General features: G+C 62.4%; 2 protein-coding genes across 19 annotated transcripts in view; one reads left to right on the forward strand and one right to left on the reverse strand.

Moving 5' to 3' along the window:
• SAMD11 (sterile alpha motif domain containing 11) lies at positions 1-18169 on the forward strand. 17 transcript variants are annotated; one of them, XR_013999453.1, is made up of 16 exons: positions 2-877; positions 1904-1995; positions 3520-3576; positions 5620-5801; positions 6324-6374; positions 9038-9162; positions 12066-12185; positions 12323-12460; positions 13703-13816; positions 14465-14543; positions 15644-15759; positions 15957-16035; positions 16122-16428; positions 16827-16951; positions 17275-17385; positions 17483-18169. XR_013999453.1 is itself a non-coding variant. In XM_081146003.1 (16 exons), exons 1-16 carry the CDS (start codon positions 361-363, stop codon positions 17723-17725), a joined length of 2661 nt encoding a protein of 886 aa, XP_081002129.1. In that variant the 5' UTR covers positions 5-360; the 3' UTR covers positions 17726-18169. The 17 variants fall into 17 exon arrangements, 15 of the variants coding, with proteins under 15 accessions (XP_081002129.1, XP_081002133.1, XP_081002136.1 ...); XM_081146003.1 differs by having other exon boundaries at positions 5-877; positions 16122-16633; XM_081146007.1 differs by having other exon boundaries at positions 5-877; positions 16122-16393.
• Positions 17848-22730, reverse strand: part of NOC2L (NOC2 like nucleolar associated transcriptional repressor) — a 12381-nt gene continuing 7498 nt past the window's right edge. For both annotated transcript variants that reach the window (XM_081146018.1, XM_081146019.1), the window contains exons 13-19: positions 21214-21327; positions 20783-20884; positions 19683-19826; positions 19483-19596; positions 19056-19188; positions 18627-18722; positions 17848-18398 (exon numbers count right to left, since the gene is read on the reverse strand). In XM_081146018.1, coding sequence (XP_081002144.1) covers positions 18289-18398; positions 18627-18722; positions 19056-19188; positions 19483-19596; positions 19683-19826; positions 20783-20884; positions 21214-21327 — 813 coding nt within the window. In that variant the 3' untranslated portion in view covers positions 17848-18288. The remainder of the gene's footprint in view (positions 18399-18626; positions 18723-19055; positions 19189-19482; positions 19597-19682; positions 19827-20782; positions 20885-21213; positions 21328-22730) is intronic.

Genomic DNA, 22730 nt, shown 5'->3' on the forward strand with positions numbered 1-22730 from the left:
CGCCTGGAGGGCGGACCGGCGGGAGGTGGGGGGGCGGGGCCGCCCCAGGGGGCGCGGGCGCAGGTGGCCCCGCGCCCCGTGGAGCCCCAGGGCCCTGGAGCCGCGGCGCTCCGCACGTCGATCCGGGGTCGATAGCAGCCCCGGCAGCACCATGTCTCGGGCAGAGGCAGCCCTGCCGGCCAGCCGGGCAGCGGTCCGAGGCGGCCCGGCGGGCGGCGCGGCGGCGGCGGCTGCTGGCGCCGGCGCGCAGTAGCGGGAAGGGCAGGCGAGCAGCCAGGCGCCTCCCGGAGCCCCAACTCCAGCCCGGGAACAAGTTGAGCCGGCGGCGGCGGGAGCCGGGCTTCAGGACCCCTGCCGGCCATGCCTGCGGTCAAGAAGGAGCTTCCGGGCCGCGAGGACCTGGCCCTGGCCCTGGCCACCTTCCATCCGACCCTGGCGGCGCTGCCGCTGCCACCGCTGCCCGGCTACCTGGCGCCACTGCCCGCCGTGGCCGCCCTGCCCCCGGCCGCCTCGCTACCTGCCGCGACCGCCGGCTACGAGGCCCTGCTGGCTCCGCCGATCCGCGCCCCGCGCGCCTACCTGAGCCTGCACGAGGCCGCCCCGCACCTGCACTTGCCCCGGGACCCTCTGGCCCTCGAGCGCTTCTCGGCCACCGCGGCCGCAGCGCCGGATTTCCAGCCGCTGCTGGACAACGGCGAGCCGTGCATCGAGGTGGAGTGCGGCGCCAACCGCGCGCTGCTCTACGTGCGCAAACTCTGCCAGGGCAGCAAGGGTCCCTCCATCCGCCACCGCGGCGAGTGGCTCACACCCAACGAGTTCCAGTTCGTCAGCGGGCGCGAGACGGCCAAGGACTGGAAGCGCAGCATCCGCCACAAAGGTGCGCCCGCCGCGGGGCTCGGCCGCCGCCGACCCTCCCCTCCGCTCCCCGAGGACCGTGGGTCGGGATCCCACTCGTTCTGCCACCTGGGAAAGTCCATCACCGCCCAGAGAGGGCGCTGTGACTCCGGGGCGGCCTCGGGGACACTCCCCCGCACCCCCGCCGCTGCACAGTCTCCTCTGTGGACCCGGGCAGAGCGCCCTCGGCCTCCAGCGTCCGCCCAGCTCCGCTGCGGTGCCCCGCGCTCCCCGCTGCGCGGAGCCAGCCGCTCCTGACGCTCCGAAGGTCTTGCGGGATCCCTGGGCCTCGAGGCGCAGGGAAGTTCACAGGAACTCGGAGAGCGGGCGGGAGCGGGGGCGCACTCTGCCTCCCCGACCCCGGACGCGGGGCCCGGGCTGCGGCGGGGCGCGGGCGCGCTGCGGGAGAGAAGGGCGGGGCGGCGGGGGGCGCAGGCAGGTGGGGGCCGCGGGGCCGCGCGGCGGGCGGGGGCGCGCGGGGCTGGAGCGCCGGCGGCGCCCGGAGCAGCCCGCTGGGCTCCCGCGGGAGTCTGGCTCCTCGGGCGCGACGGGCGGGCGCCTGGAAGTAGAAGTGCGGTGAGCGGGGGCGAGGGGCGTGAGAAAGTTCGGCGCGCAGTGGCGTTCCCCGCAGTGGCCTCCTCTTCCGCGGCGGGGTCAGACGCAGCCCCACTGGCCCCGCTCACCTGCCCCCGAGGTCGACCTTCCCCGGCCCTTCTCGGGGCTCCCGCGGACCGGCTGGGAGAGAGTGGAGCTGGAGGGGGGCGCTGGAGGGAGGAGAGGCCGCCCTTGACCAGGGAAGGGCTCTCGCCGGCATCTCCGGTTTCGGAGCCCTGGAAACCCCCGAGGGGTCCACGAGGGTGGAGTGGGCGGCAGGGCTGGGTGGCGGGATGGAAGTTGGACTGAGGTGGGCGTTCATACTTGTGCGGGGAAGGGTCCGGGCCTCGCTATGATGCCCCGGCAGTGTGCCAAGTGCGCCCCCCTCACTGGTCCTGCCTGGCTCTCCTCGCAGGGAAAAGTCTGAAGACGCTTATGTCCAAGGGGATTCTGCAGGTGCACCCTCCGATCTGCGACTGTCCGGGCTGTCGAATATCCTCCCCGGTGGTGAGATGTGGGAGAAGGTTGGGCTTCGGGGTCTTCTTTCTTCCCTGTGGAGCATGTGCCTCTTTTGTAGAATCCACAATCCTAACCTCAACTCTGCCAGTGTGCAGGAGGGAGACCCAAGGGCAAATAGGTGCGACTTTGCTTGGGGTGGGAATTCTGTGCACCTGGAGTCCGCACCCCTCTGGGTCCTGCCTATCCCCAAGCTTTTTTTGGGGAGACTTGGAGCTGCTTCTCCTGAAGTCCTGGGAACAATCCAGTGTGTGAAAGTTCCCTGGAGAGTGTCTTCCAACTGGCCTGGGGACTCTGCCTGTCACCAGCTTGGGGGGGGTTCACCATGTCACCTGGCCCAGCTTGGAATGCTCGTCCTGGGGTGTGACAGTGTTGCCCGGCCCCAGTGTGTGTTCTGGGGTGGCTATAGGCTTGGATGTGTGATGTGCCTCTCTGGGTGCCCACGGCTGGAACCCTGCGGGGCAAGACTGTGGGTGTAGGACAGTCTGGGGCAACTCTGTGCTGTGTGGGCCTTTGGTAACCAGAACTGAGGCTAGTTGAAGGCTGCCGTGGGGCTCCCAACCCAGTGTAGACATCCACTGAGCCCCTCCTGGCCTAGGGGAGTGGAAGGATGGGTGCTGTGCCCACCCTAGCACATGTCCTCCAGGCAGGAGTGGGCGGAGGACTGATCTGAAAAGGAAATTGCATCTTGAGAAGGACCAATTTTGAGCCCCTGGGGGAGAGCCAATTAGAGCCCTGGCTGCATGGTGGGTGGGTTCTGCTGCTCCTATGGGCACCACTCAGCAACCCCCTCTGGCAGGAGGGGGTGGGAGAGGCAGAGGCTGATAATCTGGCTGAGAGGGCCCAGGGTCTCTGGCCTTTGCCTTAGGCTTGTTTTCTTTAGAGCAGCAGTAGGGTGGGGGAGATGTCCTGAGTCCCTCTTGGGCCCTGATGGCAGGTAATCTGGGCAAGCTGGGAAGCCACAGATACACGGTCACAGACAGACATGCGGCCACACGCACAAGTTGGGCAGGGGAGGGGGACTCAGCCAGGTGCCCAGTACACACGTTGTCTGACGTGAGCCCACCACACACAGGCATATCTGCACACAGGAGCTCCCAGACAGAGTGCACAGGCAGCCCACCTCCCGCCCACGGCCACCTTACCTTCTTGGGGCAAGAGGCCAAGTTCTCCCTCCACTTCTGCACCCCTTCAGGCAGCTGGTGCAGAAGAGGGGTCCCCTGGGCCTCCTCTAGGCTGGCCTGGAGTTTCTGTTCCCTGCCTCTGCCACAAGAGTGGGGAAGCAGGTGGCCTGAGACTAGTATCAGTTCCCTTATGGACAGTGCTTGGACGGCAGTTCAGAAAGGGATGGGGACGCTGTCCAGGGCTGCCTGCCGGTCTGGGGCTCCCAGATCCCTGCTTTGCATGAGTGATGGCTCAGACCTGGGCCTGCCTCTGCTGAGCCTGGCCCCTCCCAGGCCTGTCCCCACACCCTCCCTTAAGAAGGGAGCTCCATGGAACCCCTTGTCTTTCCAGCCTCCACTTTTTCCACACAGAGACTGGCTTCTCCCACCCCCACGGCCAGGTCCACAGGTATGTGTGCACTGCACAGTCACAGATAGTCCAGGGGCAGAATCTGGGTCTGCATGTGGCATAGAGATCACACAGCCACACAAGCAGCCACCCTCCATGTCTTAGGGGCCAGTATTTGGCTGGGGCAGAGGCCCGGCACCCAATTTTCAAACCTTGTGCTGCCGAGCAGGGGTGAGCATCCGAGGTCTCCGGTGTGTGTGGAAGGCATGCATGTCCCAAGTCCTCGGCCAGGGTCAGGGTTCTCCATCATGGTTCCGCTTCTGAGCCCCCCTCCCAGGGGAGCACCCCTAGGAGCCACCCCAGGCCAGCATAGCTGGTCTGGCCTTGTTCCAATCGGCAGTCCTAACCCACCATTTTCCTCTCCACTTCTGTGTCTGCGGACGAGAATCAGAGGGCAGCGCATTTCTTTTCCTTCTTAAGTGGGTTTAATTTGAGCGGAAAAGCAGGAGGCGCAGTCCTGGTGCTTGGCCTACAGCAGGCTAAGGGCAGAGTTGAGCAGGACTTCCCAGCAGAGCTGCACTCCAGACAGGCAGGAGCTGTTCCAAACACTCCCGCAAGCCCACTGCTGGCACATAGAGGTGTGGGGACCAGACATTGGTCACCCCTGCAGCCTCACCCAGGCTCTGCTGTTGCTGGTGAAGCACTGGGCCAAGGCCAGGGTCCTAGAGGGGCCACAGAGCAGGCCTTTGTCCTACAGGCTACGCTTAGACTGCACCCCCCTGCCTTCGTGCCAGCCCCCAGCTGCCCAGTCCATCTCACTGAGTGTTGCAGAGAGGAGACAGGATGGTGTCCTGGGTAGGCTCCTGAGGGCAGGTGGGGAGACCAGGGCTCCTGGAGCCTAAGGGGGCGGGGGGCTGTGTGCCTGGAGGTGACGGTGGTCCAGGTCTGAAGAGAACCTTTCCCCTGGAGGACAGGACTGTGATGGCTGCACAGCTGCCCTTAAAGTCCAGATGACACTGGTCCAGGGAGGGACGAGGGCCTCTGTGACACTTTGCTCCTCAAACTCTGGAGGGGGGGACATGTTATGTCCTGACAACAGAAGAAAGGGGGTTGAAGGAGGCCCCTGAAAAGATGAGAGAGACTTAGATAATCCCAGGGCCCCTGCCGCCTCACTGAGCCAGTAACCCACTATTAAATACGAAAGAGCTCCCTGCCCACCAGAAAACAATCACTAACTTTTCTTCCCCTGGGGAGGCGGGACCCGGACACTCGGGATGGTGCCACGGTGTATAGGAAACTTGCTTTGTATGTGTGTGAGCTCTGAGCATGCACAAGTCTGTGTGGAGTGCCCTGGGCATCTGCCCTCCCGGCTCAGGCACCATAGCTCCCTGCCCATGAGCTCTGCCTCATCATCGTGGGCACGGGATGGGGGGGAATGTGGACCTTGTGGAAAACTGGATCTCTCAGGGCTTCTGGGCTGGTCAGGGTTCCCGGCTAGGTGATCTGTGAGCCTCAAGCTTCAGACCCCCTGGGACCTGGGTTCTGTATGGCCGGGTCTCCATCGGGGCTCACAGAGTGAGTCAGGTTCCCAGGCAGACACATGCACATGGAGGGCATGGCATGTTGAAGGGATGACAGGACATACAGACGGTCTGTGTGAGGCAGGCAGGTGACACCTCTGGGCTCTGGGGATCTGTGGAAGCTGGGTCTGCCTTCCCGTGGCATCCCCACACTCAGGCTGATGGCCTGGGACAGCTGGGCTGGAGTATGGAGTCTGGACAAGGCAGTGGCCAGAGCAACCTGGCCAGGGCCCACACCCTGAGCCTCAGCCCTGGCCAGGGTGGAAGCTTGTCTATGGAGGGGCTCTGCCCCAGGTCCTGTCTCCCTGCTCTTGGCCTCTGGTCAGCTGTGGCTTTTGCCAACCCTGGAGGCTGGAGGCCCCTCTACTCTTGGCCAGGGCAGCGGGGAGCACGAGCTGGTGACTGTACCTATTTGGTCTTAGTGAGGCTTCTGTCACCTGGGCCTGCCTGGGGGTCGGGCCTGGGGTGCAAGGTACCCAGGGGGCTGAGGGGCCTAACCTTCCTCTCCTACCACTCTGCCCAGAACCGGGGGCGGCTCGCAGACAAGAGGACTATTGCCCTGCCCCCTGCTCGGGTCCTGAAGAAAGAACTGACCCCCGGCTTCTTGGCCAGTGATGGCGACAGCGATGGGAGTGGACCAGCCTATGGGCAGCGGCCGGGCTTGAAGCAGGAGGAGGACCCACACGTCCGTATCATGAAGAGAAGGTACTTCTACTGAGGACGAGGGCATGTAGGGCGCACCGGCCCAGCTGCGGGAAGGGACTTCAGGATGGGTCTCCAGGCAGCTGAAGGCTGACACCCAACCATTGGTACCAGTGGCAGTCCCAGAACTTGCTCCTTGGCCTGGTTCCAGCCCCGCTGGGGTAGCTCTAGACACTAGGAATTTGGGCTTGGTCACATGAGTGACATGCTGAGGAAGCTGCAGCCCCCACCCCAGCACAAGGTGGGGGCTCCTCTGGGCCCACAGCAGAGATATGGCGACTTTAGCTCTGTGCTTCCCAACTCTTTTGATCGATGAAGCCAGGAGCTGGCTGCCCTCCATAGGGCCTGTCCTGGTGGCAGCCACCTGCAGTTGAACTGGTACCAGATGGTAATGGAGACTGGTCTGAGCCAGCGCAGTTCCTTCAGGGCTGGTGCTCTGGGGTGGATGAGGGACACGCCACACGCCCTACTGTCCAGGTACCTGGTCCTAGAGGCCATGCTGACTCTCCGCTTCTTTCCTTGCAGGGTCCACACCCACTGGGATGTGAACATCTCCTTCCGAGAGACATCTTGCAGGTGGGGTCCGGGCCTGGGCCAGGCTTTCCCCCACACACTGTGTGTCTGCTGCTAAATCTCTTCGGCTTCCCACCCTTCCTCCCCTCTTTCGTCTGTGGCCCATCTGTCTGTAGACTTTTGCCTGGGCCTTGGCAGCAGCACAGGTGTAGATTCTGGGCAGCCCAACCCTGGAGCCAGAGTACCCCTCCCACACGGGACTGGCCTTTTGAGGCCGTCTGCCCAAAGGTGAGGCCATGGCCTCACCTTCCCACCCTCCCAGAGACTCACCAGGAGGTGAGAATGGTGATGTGTGAGTGAGGTCTTGAAGGAAGCATAGGGGTTCACTAGGGAAAGGGAATGTCTGTGAAGACATGGAGCAATGAAGGAAGGGGATGTGGGAGGGGAGAAGGTGGGGGAAGTCAGCATGTCTGACTCTGGCTTAGTTGGATGCTGCACCTGTGTCTGGCCAGGGAAGGTGCCCAGCCCTGGTGCCTCACACTGCCCACCCCGCTCTGTCTTTGTTTCCCTGGCTCCTTTTGGTTCTGTCCCTCTGTCCTTCTGTCTCTAGTCTCCTGTCTGTCCTTCAGACTGTCTGTTCAGTTACACCTGTCTGTCTGCCTTGATAAGCTCTCTCTCTACATCTGTCACTGTTTGTCTGTTCGTCTGACTCCCATCATCCATCTTCATCTCTCTGTCCATTTTCTGTCCGTTCATCCCTGTCCCTCTATCCGTCTGACCCTGAAGTGGAGGGGTGTGTGCACCAGGCAGCAGGCAGGTGTGGTCCCTGCCCTGTCGAAGCCCCTGAGCTGGCCAGGAGATGGGAAAGGACTGGGCCATGTGACAGTCGCTGAGGGAGCCTGGAGGAGCCTAGGAGGAGGGCTGGGGTCTGAGGGGTCCCTTCCTCCAGCCTCCCAGCACACCCTCCTCCACTCAGCCCCACCCACAGCCTCAGAGCCCTGGTAGGAGGGTGTTTTCATGGCTTTGAGAACCTCATGCTGGGATGCCCGGGGCAGGGTTCATGAGTTATCAGTTGGGTGTGTGCAAAGTTTTTTGTGGCATAATTTGTTCAGTGAGTGACCAGAACAGGTTTTCCGGGACAGGGGCAGGCTGTCTTTGGGCCTGTGGAATGAACCGCCAAGGCAACAAGCAGGCTGTCCTGGTTCCCACTGGGCATCACCTCCAAGGGGCTGCAGTACCCCCGAGTGCCCAAATGACCGGCCAGTGAGTGAAAGAACTGATGTCTGTAGTCAGGGCAGGACAGACCCAAATGGATGGGGCGTGTTCTCACCTGCTCAGTCACCTCCTGCAGGAGCCCTGGGGACCCAGAAGGGGAAGAGTTGGCCCTGCCTCTAGGCCCCAGCCCCTCCCTGGTGCTGAGACAGCAGCTCACCCTCTGACTCCCCCTTGAGTTGATGAGGATGAGAGAGGGGGTGGATTAACTGCCAATTAGTCCCCTAAAGTACCTCCTCCCACCCCCACCTGCCCTCCTCTCTGCATGGGGGGGCACCTTCTCTCCTGAGGAGAGGTGGGGTAGGGAGGGAGCCCAGCCTTGGTGTCTCTGGTGCTGAAACTGATCTGCTTAGGGGACAGCCCTGGATTAGCCGCTCAGCAGCCCAGGCCAGGGGGCGGGGGCTATTTAATGAGGTTTAGGGTTGGTTCCCAGGTCACTCGGTGGAGGTCCTAGGACAGTGGCCCAGCCAGGAGGCTGCTCTGTTACAGGTGGGCCAGGAAGCAAGGGTGCTGGGGAGGTGGGGGGTGGATAGACAGTCCGGTCCCTCCCTGCTTCTCTGTCCTGTCCCGACTTCCTGCGGCTTCAGGCTGTATCTGCAAGGTGGCAGGTGACCCTGTTCTGTGCCAGTGGAATGGGGGACCATCTCCATACAGTCACACTGGGATTTCTACACTCCCTCTTCTCTCTGGGGTTCTGTGATACAGGGTTGAGCTTATTTAGCAGGAACAGAAATGAGAAAACAAAAGAGTTAACTACATGCTAACCCCAAGCCCCCCCCCCCCCCCCCCCGCCAGGTCTGGCCAAGGTCCTATGGAGCCTTGATCCATGTCTGTATGTCTGCATGGCTGTGGCCCCTGTGAGTGTGTGTGTGCCTGTGTGTGTCATGAATGTGTGTCTCCATGGCTTCTGGCTTTGGATCTGACCCTTGGTTTCCTTATTTGAAGAAACTGGGTGTCCTTGGCTGGTTGCAGGTTTTAGTTGAAACGGTGGGTGGTGGTCTCACTGAAGCAACAGGTGCTGCAGTAAGCCCTGCATACATGTGACACTGTGTCCTCTGGGCTCCCCAGGGGTAGGTGCACCACCTGGTACCTGGCTGCCTTCCATGCAGGGCGCAGGGACATAGTCCTGGTCACTCTGGAGAGAGCATGGCAAGGCTGTCCCAGCCCAGCTCTGCACAGACCCTCCCCAGAGCTGCAGTGGAGTCTGAGCGCAAGTTCCTGTGCTCAGCAGATGCTTGGCAGGTGCTGAATGTCCTGGGCTGGCCTACTATGGGGATGCTCACACACGTGGTGTCACAGACCACCCTTGGAGGTGTGCGCAAGGCATGATCACATTCAGATGCTGTCCCTTGATGCCATACACGTCCACACTCAAGCTTGGTCTAGCACTCCTTGTGCCGGGGCTGGGCACACAGCCTCACAGGTCCCACCTTCCCCATCTTGCCTTGCTATAGCCAGGACGGTGACCTCCCCACCCTCATATCCAGTCTGCATCGCAGCAGCCACCTCGTTATGCCCGAGCATCAGAGCCGTTGTGAATTCCAGAGAAGTGGCGTGGAGATTGGCCTGGGAAGTGCAGGTGAGGAGCACAGAGGTACCAGGGGCCAGGACAGGGCTGCCAGGGCTACAGCAGCTCAGCCTGAGGACAGCCCTTGCCGCCACCCTCCCAGTGTCTCTGCTCAGTGGCTCTGGATGCCGCCACCCCCAGCAGCCTTGGCAGGCAGCCAGGGAGGCCAGCGGAGGAGGCGGGAGGTGGCGAGGCCGGCTGTCCCCCGGGGCTCCATGTGATGGTAATTGCGTTAATCCCAGCCAGCAGGGCAGACGGGGGTGGAGGCAGTGGCTCCATGGTGGCTGCTGCTGGGGTGGGCTTGGAGTGGCCAAGGCAACTGTCACCCCCTGCTCACAGGGGCAGATGGAGGCAGGGGATCGGGGATGTGCAGGCCTCATAGAGAGGCTCAAACGCACACCTGCAAATGACATACATAGAGCACCCACAAGCCCCACAGGGCACAGTGTCCCAGGAGGGAAAGGGACTGGGGCCAGGACCTCTGAAGGGGTAGGCAGGAAGGTGCTGGCCCAGGAACTCTGGGGTCACCTCAGAGGGGTGGCTCCTTGAGGGGGCAGGAGCTCAGAGGGAGGGGGCTGCTTGAGGACCCAGGCCCTCCTCAGAGGACTTGGCTGCGGAGAGTGGGGTATAGCTGAGCTTCAGCTGAAGACAGAGGGGATGTGGGGTATGAAAGAAGCTGGCAGGGGTCCCTTGGTGTCCTGTGAGCCCTAGGCAAGGAAGTTTCCGGGCAGACTCAGGAAGGCTGGGCAGGGGGTGGTCCAATTAGTGCCCCCAGCATGCCTGTGCCTGGAAAGGCCTTGTGGGTGGGAGTGGGGTCTGCTTCTGGAGGCAGCTGAACAGGCGGCTGATAAAATCTAATTGCCCTATCGATCGGGTGGAGCCTCAGGAGCCCCACAATGATTGAGATATTCTGAGCCAGCGCCCCCCCCCCCCCCAGACAGTGTGCGTGCACGAGCGTGTGTGTGCCCTGCCCCCAGCACAGGCTGTGCTCAGGGCCTTGGCATGGCTGGGCCAGGTTGTCCTCACTCTCACTTTGTGCTGAGGTCACACTTGCTCTGCAGGAAGTCCCACCTGTGTACTGGGTCTAGGTTTCATCAAGGTCTTGACCTCTCCTGGGGGCTGTGTCCCTTTTGCCTCCCGCCGTTCCTGTGGCCTTGGCATGGGGTCATCTGCCTGTCTTCCCCAGAAGCCACATGTTATCCTGTCCCCACAGCCCCAGCCCCTCCCTGGCCCCTGAGCAGGAAGGTGGGGAGGGCTATAAGAGGCCCAGGTGGGTGGGGGCTGCCTCTTGTGATTGTGGGTCTGCTTCTGGCTCCCGGCTGTGCCCCTGTGTAAATGTGGCCCTGGTCAAAGACTGGTCGCTCAGCCCCCTGGCAGTATCTTACTGCAGCCACCACAGCGGGTTTCACTGGGGGACCCCTCCCACCCCCCTATAGAAGGGGGGAGCGGGGGGGGGAGGGGGCGTCCCACAGTGGAAAATAGGAAACAGGTTGCAAGGAGGTGAGAGCCCTGGGTTATTTGCTAAACCTTAAAGGGTGTGTGCAGTTTGGGGTGTGGACCCAACCCAGGCCCAACCCCAGGCCTGGCACAGAGACATCCCACCCTCCTGCCCAGGACCCTGAGGCCACCGGGCTGTCCACTTGGAGTTCCTCAGGGCCTCATGCTGATTGTGCCCCCATCCTGCCAAGCCCCTGAGGTAGGGATGGGGCAGGGCCTGGGCTGAGCCGAGGGGCCCAGGCCAGTGGCAGCAAGGTGGCCTAGATCAATAAGTTATTAGCACCATTCTGTCAGCTGTAAAGTGGAGATTGATCGTGCCGCACTTCCCGGGCTGATAAAAATGACAGATTAAGGGAATAAGGAAAAGGAATTAGGCTCTGGAGCTGATGGCAGAGCCCCCTCGCCAAGGTGTCATGGTGGCCCTGGGTCACAGAAGGGGCGGCTCTTGCACCCCACCCCCCAGACAGCCTCGTGTGATGGAGTGGGGGCTGGAGGCTGGAGGCCAACACTGTGATGGGCCCAGGAGAACAGGACCACTGCTGAGCTCTTCAGCAGAGACTTTAGACCTTGGGCTCAGGAGGGTGCCTGGCAGCTGGGTGCCAGGGACTGGGATGGAGAGGGCTGGCTCAGGGACATGGATGAGTGTGGTTTGGATGTGGGACCTGAGAGAGGACTTCAGGGAGGGGTAGGGTGGGGCTGGCCACATGTGTATGGGGTGAAGAGCTGCACACAGTGGGTGAGGCTGCTCAGGGCATCCTCAGGAGCTCAGAGCCTGCTCTGCAGGTAGCCATGTGTGTGACAGGCAAAGCCAGGGTGCTGGCTCAGGCCTTTTGGGGCCAGTGATGAATGTTGCTGGTGGAGGAACTAGGGGTAATGGATGTGGCAAGTGCACCCGACTTCAGGGGCCTCTAGGTGGCCTTCAGGGCCTGCAGCTTGGAGACCTCCCTTAGCAGGAAGACTGTGGGGCACCCTGGCGTGGGCCCCTGCACCGCCAGCCCTCACCCCATCCTGTGAGTCACATCAGGAGCCTTTTCTTCCTCTCGGCAGGGTGCTGAGCCAGCCTGCATTTGCACCAGACACCCAGTCTGGCTGGGTGGGGGGCATCAGGACGCCTGTGGGGTCCTAGGTTGCCACCTGAGGCTGTTATCAGATATCTGCCATCATACACACATACACCCCAGAGCCCAAGGTCAGAAATGTCCTCTGGCTGAAGGCCTGGGACTCCAGCTAGCAAGGTCTTGACGTGGCCAGGACTCATGGACACCCTGAGCAGTGATGGGTGTGGTTCTGGGCTGACCTGGGGTTGGGAAGGGATGGAGGCCATGGTTGGGGTGGGCCTGAGTCTTCCCTGTCCCTCCCAGTCTCCATCTCCTCCAAAGCTTGAGATGTAGGGTGGGACTCACTCTACCCTCCCCCAGGTGACCTGTTGGGCAAGAGGCTGGGCCGCGCCCCCCACATCAGCACTGACTGCCCTTTGGAGAAAAAGGCTCGAAGCAAGTCCCCCCAAGGTGGGAGCCCTGTGAGGGGCAGTGGGACAGGTCAGTAGGTGGGGAATGTATAACTTAGACCCTCTGCAAGATGGGGTCAGCCCAACCACCGGTTCCAAGAGGAGAGGCCCTGCCTTTCCACTTGGGCAGTATCTGAATAAGACCCCTCCCCTTGTGCTCCCCACAAGCAGAGACCCTGTTGCTGCCAGAGCTAGGGCCCAGCATGGCCCCCGAGGATCACTACCGCCGGCTCATGTCCGCACTGAGTGAGGCCGGCACCTTTGAGGACCCGCAGCGTCTCTACCACCTGGGCCTCCCCAGCCATGGTAGGTGCCCCTTACTAAGTGTCCACCCATGTGTGCTGGGCTCTCCCTGCCCCTGGAGGCCAATACCCTGAAAAGAAACCCTGGGATCTCTGGCTGCTAACAAACAGCAAGGCTGTGCTGGGTGCCCGGCCATTGGCCCCTGAACCACCATAAGCAAGCTTCTTGTCGTTGCGCAGAGGCATGGCTCGCCTCCTCCCTCTCTGCCCAAAGCAGGTCCCCCACCAACAGGTCCCCTGTGGTTCTACTCCCTACCCTATCCTCCAACTGCATGTCCCCTGTGGCCCCACCCCACTGTCTCCCACCCAGCAGCGCCATCCCCACCTCTCACCACACGCAGGCACTGTCATTTCATACTCTGAGTCTGACTGGGAGCAGGGTCCATGCCCCTGCGCAGTCCATGCAGGCTGTCCTGCACCCTGTCTGTACACTGCAGGCCCTCCCACTCCACTCCAGGATGTGGCAGTGTCAAGTGCCTCCTCCAGGGAGCCTCTGGGTCTGCCTGTGGGAGGCCCCAGAGGAGGGGAGCAGGCAGCCTCAGAACTTCTGCTGGTGGAGTCCAGAAGGCAGGGTGGGCAGCAGTTGAGATTTGGCCACCAGAACCTCACTGGCATTGGGGAGAAGCCCAGCTGGAGGCATTGTCCCTGCTCCAGTGCAGCACCCCCCCCACCCCCCAACCCTGTGCAAGGCTCTGGCCATCTGGCCATCCTAGCTCTCGGGGACGCTTAGAAGTCCCACCCACCATCACAGGATCACACTCCAGCCCCCTGCCCAGCTACACCCTGACCTCGCAGCCCCCAAGCCCCAGTCTGGGGAGCTTGGTTTTGCTGGCTGGAGGTGGGTGAGGGGTGCTGGGAAAGGGGGCAGGATTTCCTCTCCTTACACAAGGCAGTGTCCCCCAGGGCAGTCAGGCACCGAGAGCCTGAATTATTCACCAAATGTTAATAATTTAAAAATCTTCCTTTTTAATTGCTTTCCCTGCCCTGCCTGGGGCCGGCTCTGCCGGCCTGCGCGGGGGAGGGGCGCGGGCCGCGGGGAGCAGCGCCGGGAGCTGGGCTGTCAATCACGCCCCGCGCCGCCGCCCCCGCCGCGGAGCCGACTGTAAATAACCCGGCCGCCGGCGCGCGGGGGCGCGGGGGCCCCGCTGGGATCGATGCAGGCGGCCGCGCCGGCTGGGCTCTGCGGGCTGGCACCCGGCCCGGGCAGGACCCACCTCCGCTTTTCGGGTAATTAATTTATAAACAGGCGGCGGCGGCGGGAGCCTGCACGAACGGGGGGCAGCGGGGGGACTCGGAGGCCCGGCCCTGAGCAGACTGGAGGGATTCGGACGGGTAGCAGAGTGCATCAGCCCCATGGATGGTGTGCACCGCGTGTTACCTAGGAAGGGGTCGCCTGGGTAGCCTCAGTCCCGGGTCGGAGACCCACTTCAACTCCTGGACTCTGGTCACACTGCCCTCCAGGAGCAAGCCCGCACCCATGGGCCTTTGCACACACCCCTCCCCTCAAGGCTCCTGCAGCCTTGGTCTCCATGCCTCCTGAACTGTCAATATCAACATTCACGCACCACCAGCCTCCCCTGCCTGCTAGGTTTTTCCCCTCCCTCTCTCCCACTGCATTTTGGTTGCTAACATCCCCATATCCCTTTCAAATGCTTACCTGACCCCCCCTCCAAGACAGCTGGGTGCCTCCCACCCCCAACCCCAGCATCCTCCAGGTTGCTGCACCATACTGATCTGGCCTATGGACTTGTGCTTGTCTTTCTGTCCCAGTGACCAACCAGCTGGGTCAGTGTGAGGATGTGCTCTCACACTGGCCCTGGTCTCGGTGTCCTTGGCCAGTGCTCTATGCTCGCCACAGTGGGGGGAGTGAGAGCTCAGGGGGAACCTGGCCTCTGGGTCACTGCTGTTGCGCCCCCTTCCCCAGACCTTCTGAGGGTCCGGCAGGAAGTGGCAGCAGCAGCTGTGAGGAGCCCCGGTGGCCTGGAAGTCCACCTGCCCTCATCCACAGCAGGTCAGCGTCGGAAGCAGGGCCTGGCTCAGCACCGAGAGGGCACCGCTCCAGCTGGCACCCCGTCCTTCTCAGAGAGGTACTGGGATGCCTGCATTTCACAGAGGCCCCCATATTCACTGTGCTTGTTTCTGGGGTACAAAGCTGGGGTGGACAGACTTATCTGGTTTCTGCAGGTCAGGCCCATGGCCTGCACCTCCATACTTGGCAGCCACTTTGACTCCTGCATATTCCCCTGTCCCATTCCAGCCACACAGCCCTGTGGGAACTGAATGTAACAGCCACTGTGCTGGCCCTAGGTTCGTGGCTTATCGTGCAGAAGGGTCCTGATGCCCCCCTGAGCTGGGCTAAGGCCCAGAAAAATATTCCTGGGGTAGAATGCGTGGGGGTGTCCACGCCTCTGGTTGGAGTGTTAAGGGATGATTCCCTTTTCACTGAGCAACTGTGGGACCTGCTGAATCTAGGTGCCCCTGAGACAGCTGAGGGCTTTGCTCACCCAACAGGTAGGTGAGGGTGCTTGATGCAGATTGGGGGAGTCCGTGGAGAGAGTGGTGTAGACGGGGCAGAAGGCAGAAGAGGGGAGCGGCGAGAGGTCTGGAAACCCGTAGTCGGAGGCCCCTGCCCCCAGCAGCACTGATTCAGACTCTGGCGACACAGGAGGAGCCTTTGGCGACACAAACGAGGCCTCCGGGGCTTGTTGGGGCCCGGAGACCCCAGGAAGGGGGCAGGGGCTGGTAGACGAGAAGGGGGGTGGCCGAGTTCGGGGGCAGGAAGGGCTGCGGCGGCTCTCCGGGCACGGCCCCCGCCCCCCGCAGCAGCCGCCCCCGCCGCGGGCGCTGTCTGCAGCCGCCTCCCGGATCGCAGCTAATTGCGCCCCGCCCCGGGCCGCGCGGGGTCGGAGGGAGGGGAGGCGGGAGCCCGGCGCGCCCCGCGGTAATTACCGCTGCAGTCGCCGTCGCCCGCCGGGTCAGCGCCTCCGCGCCGCCGCCGAGATTAATTGGCGCCGCCAGCGGGGGCCGGGGTGGGGGCGGCGCGCGACCCGAAGCCGAAAGGAGCGGCGCTTCGACCGCCCGCGGGGCCGGCAATTAGCGGCGGCGGCAGGAGCGGGGGCGCGGGGCGGGGGCGGGCGGTTCCGGGAATGGAGGGGGCGCGCGGCGCTCACGGCCCTGCCATCCACAGGGAGCTGTCGCAGTCGGCCCCCTTGCTGTCGCCCCAGAATGCCCCGCACATCGCCCTGGGCCCCCACCTCAGGCCTCCCTTCTTGGGGGTGCCCTCGGCTCTGTGCCAGACCCCAGGTGAGGAGTAGCCGGGCCTCGAGGCTTTGTGTCGGGGGGATCCGTGCGGGCGAGGCCATCGGGTTTGCCTGTGCCCGACCGGTGTCCACGAGTGTTTCTGCAGGACCCACCCCTGCCAAGGACGGGGGGGGGGGGGGCAGGCGGTAGGCCCTGGACCTCGCGGCCACCGGCTTCGTGGTCTGTCCCCTTCCCACCAGGTTTCGGCTTCCTGCCCCCCGCCCAGGCGGAGGTGCTCGCCCGGCAGCAGGAGCTGCTGCGGAAGCAGAACCTGGCGCGGTAGGTGGCGTGGCGACCGTGGGGGCCGGCGGGGCAGGGGTGGCGCGCCGAGCGGGCCGACGCTGTGACCGGCTCTCCCCGCCCAGGTTGGAGATGTCCGCGGAGCTGCTGCGGCAGAAGGAGCTGGAGAGCGCGCACCGCCCGCAGCTGCTGGCGCCCGAGGCTGCGCTGCGCCCTCCGGACGGCGCCGAGGAGTTGCGGCAGCGCGGGGCCATGCTGGTGCTGAGACACAGCTCCGCGCCCGTGCTGGCCCTGCCCCCGCAGGGGCCCCCGGGCCCTGGCCCCCCCAGCCCGACCCGGGAGCCTGCCCGCCGAGCCCCTCGGAAGGGGAGCTCCAGCCCTGCCTCAGCCCGGCCCAGTGAGCCCAAGGAGACCACCGGGGCTGGGCTCTGGGTACAAGATGGCTCTGAAGATGAGCCCCCCAAGGACTCAGACGGAGAGGACCCCGAGATGGTGGCTGTTGGGGGCCGGGGCCCTACCCCCGGTCAAGCCCCAACTGGAGGGGCCAGCTCAGAGGGGAAGGGGCTTGTCTCAGGGTCCATGCTGCCCCCTCCACTGCCCCTGGGCTTGCCCTACATCAGCCCCTACTTCCACACAGGTGGGCACCCCCAATGCTTTAGATCCCTCCAAGGGGTGGAAGGAGACCCATCCCCCCATTTCCCCTTAGGGCGTCCAGGGGGAGAAAAGTCCCATTTAGTCATGGACCCAACATCTCCGAAGGAGGGCAAAGGTCAGAAGACGGGTGGGAGCCTAGGAAGGAGGCAGCCTAGTAACACCCCCTTCCAACTCAGGCGCCATGGGGGGACTCTTCACGGATGGGGAGGAGACCACAGCCCCTGAGGATGTCAGCAAGTGGACAGTGGAGGATGTCTGCAGCTTTGTGGGGGGCCTAGCTGGCTGTGGAGAATACGCACCGGTGAGGGGGGCACCAGCTCCCAGTCCCCCAGTGCCTCTCCTCACCCCAATTACCCTCCTCAAAGGGTATTGGGGGGGGACACACACACACCAGTGCATGCTCCCCACCCCCACCCGCAGTGCTCTGCCTTCAACACTGGCACACGCCCAACAGGCTTTTCTCTCACTTGAACCCTTTCCCTACAAGCTGCAGCCAGAGCTCCTCTTGGGTCTGCTCTCTCTGGAGAGCCTGAGCCACCCACACAGCCCTGGCTGGGCTGAGGGACTCTGCAGGGTGGGCAGTTTCCACACTCAGGCGCTGACAGGCTCCCTGTCCCACACCAGATCTTCAGAGAACAGGGGATCGATGGGGAGACCCTGCCCCTGCTGACTGAGGAGCACCTCCTGACCACCATGGGGCTGAAGCTAGGGCCTGCTCTCAAGATTCGGGCACAGGTGAGTGCCAGCTGGGGCGGTGGTCTCCACCTAGTGGAGGAGCAACACTGAGGCCCTTCCTGGCTGCAGACCCCCACCCAGGCCTGTCTCTCCACAGGTGGCCAAGCGCCTGGGCCGAGTCTTCTACATGGCCAGCTTCCCTGTGGCTTTGCCCCTGCAGCCACCAACGTTGTCGGCCCCCGAGCGGGAGCTCACCTCAGGAGAGCAGCCCCCGTCCCCAGCAATGGCTCCCTCGCCCTATGGGGGACAACCCACTGCTGGCCGAGCCTCACCCAAGCAAGAGAACGGGACCATGGCTCTGCTCCCAGGGCCTTCAGACCCCTCCCAGCCTCTGTGCTGAGGTCTGGCCCCTAGCCCCTTAGTGCAGCCGCTGCAATGCAAAGGCTCCTCCCCCACAGCTTGTTTTCCTTTGGTCTTGGAAGCAAACACACACAAAGAACTTTTAAAAGAAAAACATTTGACTTAAGAGAAAAGGAACGTGTTTCCAAAGACCTGGGGGATGACGGTAGAGCCTCGTGTACATGGCCTGGGGATCCGAACCTGGGCACTGCAGACAAACCAAAGACAAGCAGTTCGCTGGCCCTGGCTGTGCCTCTGGCTCCCTCTGGAACTGAGACTGCTGTGAGATTTTCAGCTTCCCTCACAGGGACCCGCCACCCTGGGGTGCAGCAGTGGGCAGGCTCCACGGTGCAGGCAGTCCCAAAGGCTCCCTCTCCAGCGATCAGCACAGCGATTGGTACTTTCTGGTCTTTTATGTTGTAAAAATAAAGCCCCATCCACCATCTACTGTCCTTTCCCCATATGGGTGCTGACCCCAGGGCCTCTGGGCAGCTGCAGGCCCCAGGCCGACTGCTGGCGAGATGGGGATGCTGCAGGCAACCCTGCAGCCCCGGCAGTTGGTCCTCAGTCCTCCTCAGAGAGTTGTAGATCCTCCAGCTCATCCTCTGGCCCCTGGGCCAGCAGCCGCCACAGCTCCTGAGGGGCTGGGCCTGCCTCTGCATCTGGGCCTCCATCTGCAGGGAGACACCAAGGCTCCATAAATTCTGCTCTATCAGGAAGAGGCCAGCCTTGGGGGTTACTCATCACTAATTAGTCACAGCACTAATTAATTTACTGGTGCCCTGCTGCTGGCTGCCACAGCCAGCAGGAATAGAGCAGCCGGTCTGATACCCCCAGGGAGAACTTGGGTGGCAACACACAAGCTGAAAGGGCACAGCACCCTCACCCCAGGAAGCACTCACCCTCTGAGGTGCTCACTTCCTCATGGCCGCTGCTGCTGCTGTCATCCTCACCCTCCTCCTCTACCCTCTGCCCGGCTTCAGGGGACCTAGGTGTACCTGGGACCAAGGGAAAGAGCCCATGGAAATGGCCCACCAGCAAATGCACAGGGGGGACAGCTGGGTTCACAGCCCTGTACCCACCCTCCCCTTGAAGATTCAGAACTGCCCCAGAAAGTAGCAGGGGGAGGGACAAGCCCTGGGGACACACGTTCCGATTCCAGGAAATCCCATCTCAAAGAAAGCAAAGTGGTGAAGGAGCAGAGGGGACCCCACCCATGGGAGCTGAGGTGACAGTGGGCACCCCTCCTCGGGCTACTGGAGGTGCTAGGGACACCTTCCAGGCCTGCCTCCCCGTCCCCCAAGGGCTTGAGCTGGTCCAGGCAGGCCCACCTCTCTCCAAGAAATCCACAGCACTGTCCTCATCACTGTCCAGGCCAAAGAGGCCCTTGAGTTCTGTCCTGTCTTCCTCCTTCCTGTCCCCCAGCTTCCGCCGCTTTATCTCGGGGAAGTTCAAGTCTTCGAGCTGAAAGGCCCCAGAACAAGAGAAGAAGGTGAGGGAGTGCAGGGAGCCCTGAGTGCCCACCCCAGCCACACAGCCCCAGCCACGGCAGTGACACCAGCAAGAACCCTCATTACCAAAGTCAGGGTCCACCTAGACACATCCCTCAGAGCAGCCACAGCCCCAGCCGCCCTTGCAGATGTCATCCCCAGCAGCCCCCATCCCATCCTGTCTTAAAGTCACAACCAGGGTGCTAGGTCCTCGCCTCAGAGTGATCCAGCCTGGGGTGCCCAAGCCCCAGCATCTCCCAGCCCATACCCTCTCCTTGCCACTGATTTCCAGCTGGATCTCACGGTCCCTCAGTTTCCGCCACTGGCTGTAGTACTTGGTGAGTGGAGTCCCCTCCTCTCGGGTCTGCTTCTCCCAATCATCCTGTGGGGAGAGGTTTGGGGTCATGTCCCACCCTGGGCGAAACCCCAAACCCCAGCCACACACTGACTGGTGCCCTCCCCACTGACCACTGCCTGCCGGTTGGCCACGCTGAAGGAGGCTCTCTGGCGGAGGCTGCAGATGTGGCCTGAGTTCTCCTGCACCTTCTCCAGCAGCTGGCGCATCTGCCGGCAGTAGTTGGCCACCTTGCACTCTCGGAGGAAGGACTTTAGCTGCAGAAGGAAGAGAAGCTCAGCCAGCTCCACATAGGGCTGCTCTGCATGCAGCCATGGGCCCACACTCCACACGTGCTGACCAGAGAGGTGGGGGTGGGGGGGTGCGGAGCCCAGGGGCAAATGCCTATGTGGTGGGGCTGCGTGAGACCCAGGGCCTGGCCCCTCAGATCTCCCCTACAGCAACCTGAACTGGCCCAGCCACTCACTCATTTACACATTTCTGTAGGTTTTTTACTTGGATAGGAGAATTAAGCAGTTGTGGAAACCACAGGACTGCGAAGCCTAAAATACCACCTGGCTCTTTACCAAAAAAAATGGCTGATCCCTGAGGCTTCAAGCCCAGAAATAGAGCCTTGCACACCCACATGTGTCTAGACGGGCCTTTGAGCCAGGTGCAGCTGGGTGTGAGCAGCCCCACCCCCGGGGGCCATGCAGAGACGGGCAGTACCCCATCCCATGAGGCACAGGCCTCCCTGAAACGGGGAACATCTAGCCTAAAAACAAATGGACCCCCATGGGGACCCAATGGGCTTCCCAGAGGGAAGACACCCACCCTACTCCCAGTATGGCCTGAAGGAAAACTGAGGCAGCTAGAAGCTGCCCTACCTTTGCACCACACCCAGGACTACCTGGGGAAGCAGGTGAGACCAGACCATTCAGTCCCAGCTCCCCCAGGGAAGACTTATGGCAGTCTGGTCCTTGGGCTGCAGCAGGCCTTGGGGTCCTCATGGAGTCACCCAGGTGACCCCTCCCTCCATGTGCAGACCCCACACCACAGCCCCAGGACGGGGCCAGGCTCCACCACTGGTCTGTGGCTGAGACAGAGATAGGCTGCCTTCCTCTGGGCCCTGTCTAAATGGGGAGCTGAGTCCATTAAAACAGTTTAGTCAGCCTTACAACAGGCCACAGAGGGATCTGGGCAGGGGTCGGGGAGCTGAGCAGCAGGAACACACCTGCAGGATGGCAGGCAGCGCCAGTTCAGGGAACGCGATGCTGTGGGCCTGACTGTGCAGGTACTCGAGGGTGAGGTCATACAGCTGCTCCACCAGGCCATCCTGAAGCAGCAATGGGAAGGAGAGCATCAGTCAGGGCATGGGCAAGGCAGGGGAAGGGGTGTGTGTGTGGGGGGGTAATGGGTACTCAGGCTGACAGGTCAGCTCACTCTCCAGGGTGGGGAGGGAGGTCAGGATCCCACAGCCACACTCAGGCTTACTGGGGCTGGGGCCAACGAGTGTCTGCTCCCTGACCCTGGGAGCGCATGAGGGTCCACACTTAAACTCCACAGGGCAGCGAGCCCCTCCTATCCACACTCATCTTGCCTCCTCAGTCACCCTGCATGCTGACCTCAGTGTCCTCTGACATCCCGTTGTGATCCCAGTCTCACCCGGTAAGCCTTCTCCTGAAGGTTGACCTTGGACAGCTTCAGGATCACAGCAAAGTTGATGGGCTTGGAGCTCATGCGCCCTGGCTTCCTGTTGAAGTCAACCTGCTGGAAAACCTGCATGGCCAACAACTGCATCAGCGACTCTGGCGCCAGCACCCCACTGCACACACCCCACCTGCACCTGGGTCCTTGAAGACCCATCACAAGAGCTGGGATAAGGGGCCAGAGGCAGTGTCAGACCCGCAGCACCACAGACACCCCAGCCCCAAGAGTCTGCTCGCCTTCCAGAGCTCTGGTGGCCCCCAAGGGAGCCCCTTCATCCTAGAGTGGGAACCTCGCCAATGGGCATTACCAGGAGTGCGAGCGCGCGCACACACACACACACTCTGCTACTGAACACCTCCTACAACCCAGCCAGAGAGCCATAGGACGTGTCCAAAGACAAAGGAGTCCCTCCTGTGCAGGACACTGCCACTACACTACCCTCACCCACGATCGAGGCCCCAAGGGCTGCATCCCCAGGATCACACACCAAGGGACACAAAGTCTCAAAGGAGGAGCTGGGTGGCTCCACTCCTATATCCTCTACAGAAACGGTAGACTGTGCACATCTGCGTTGTCTTTGGCCTCTAGGAGAAGTCCTCCTCCCAGTCTGGAGGCTAAAGGCTGCCAGGGAACTGATTAAGTGCCTGGCCTCTCAGCTGGGCACCTCTCCCCATGACCCTCGTAAAGGGTGATCAGGATGAGTTCCTGAGGGGGATGTGTGGCTGAGGCTGGGGGAGCCTAACCGGAGAAGGCACCCACCACAGAGCTGAGCTCAGGTCAGTTCCAGATGAAAAGCAGCCTTGATGGTGGTGACACAAGTGTTCCCTGGGAGGGCAGGGCCTGAGGGGGGTCTGACCTCCCACACAGGGCTGCTCTCAAGCCCCTTTCCCACAACCCAAGGAGGGAAGGGGTGGGGCTCCCCAGAGGCAGAGAGCTCGGATTCTGCCTTTGTGGGCTATTTTCTCTAGAGAGGAGACACCTGCACCCTTGGGTGAGAGGGATGTGCGAGATGCAGCTGCGGCCGGGGTCAGTGCAAAAGTGAAGGGAGAGGGCAAGTGAGGAAGGGCTGAGGGCAGAGGGGATGGAGACAGATACCAAGAGCTGGCTGGCAGGGGGGGGCCTCCAAGCATGGACACCAGGACTGGGTGGGGGGTCATTCTATGAACAGGAATCTGCACTGTCCCTGCGTCAGGGCATTGAGTAAGGTTCCTGAGGCTCCTTCCTTGCCCATCCTGCTCCCGGGCGACTACAAACCTGACCTCTGTATTCCCGAGACACAACTCTGTGCTGTCTGGTGGATGATGGGTTGTGAATTTCTGAGTATTTCCTGGGTTGGGGCCTAACCACTAGTGGGTTTCTGGGCTTTCCCCACCTGAGCTTATATGAGCATGCAGACATGCAGATGCACACACATGTGCACACATGCAGACATGCAGAAGGCAGATGCACCCTTATAGTCAGACCTGGGTTTC

The sequence above is a fragment of the Miniopterus schreibersii genome, assembly GCF_964146895.1.
Source record: "Miniopterus schreibersii genome assembly, chromosome: 8".
Lineage (NCBI taxonomy): Eukaryota > Metazoa > Chordata > Mammalia > Chiroptera > Miniopteridae > Miniopterus > Miniopterus schreibersii.

Coding starts and splice junctions, on each gene's coding strand:
- SAMD11 (XM_081146003.1), top strand. CDS start 361: ATGCCTGCGGTCAAGAAGGAGCTTCCGGGCCGCGAGGACCTGGCCCTG. Junction 1,996..3,519: donor GTCGAATATCCTCCCCGGTG/GTGAGATGTGGG, acceptor TTGTCTTTCCAG/CCTCCACTTTTTCCACACAG. Junction 12,461..13,702: donor CCTGGGCCTCCCCAGCCATG/GTAGGTGCCCCT, acceptor ATTTATAAACAG/GCGGCGGCGGCGGGAGCCTG.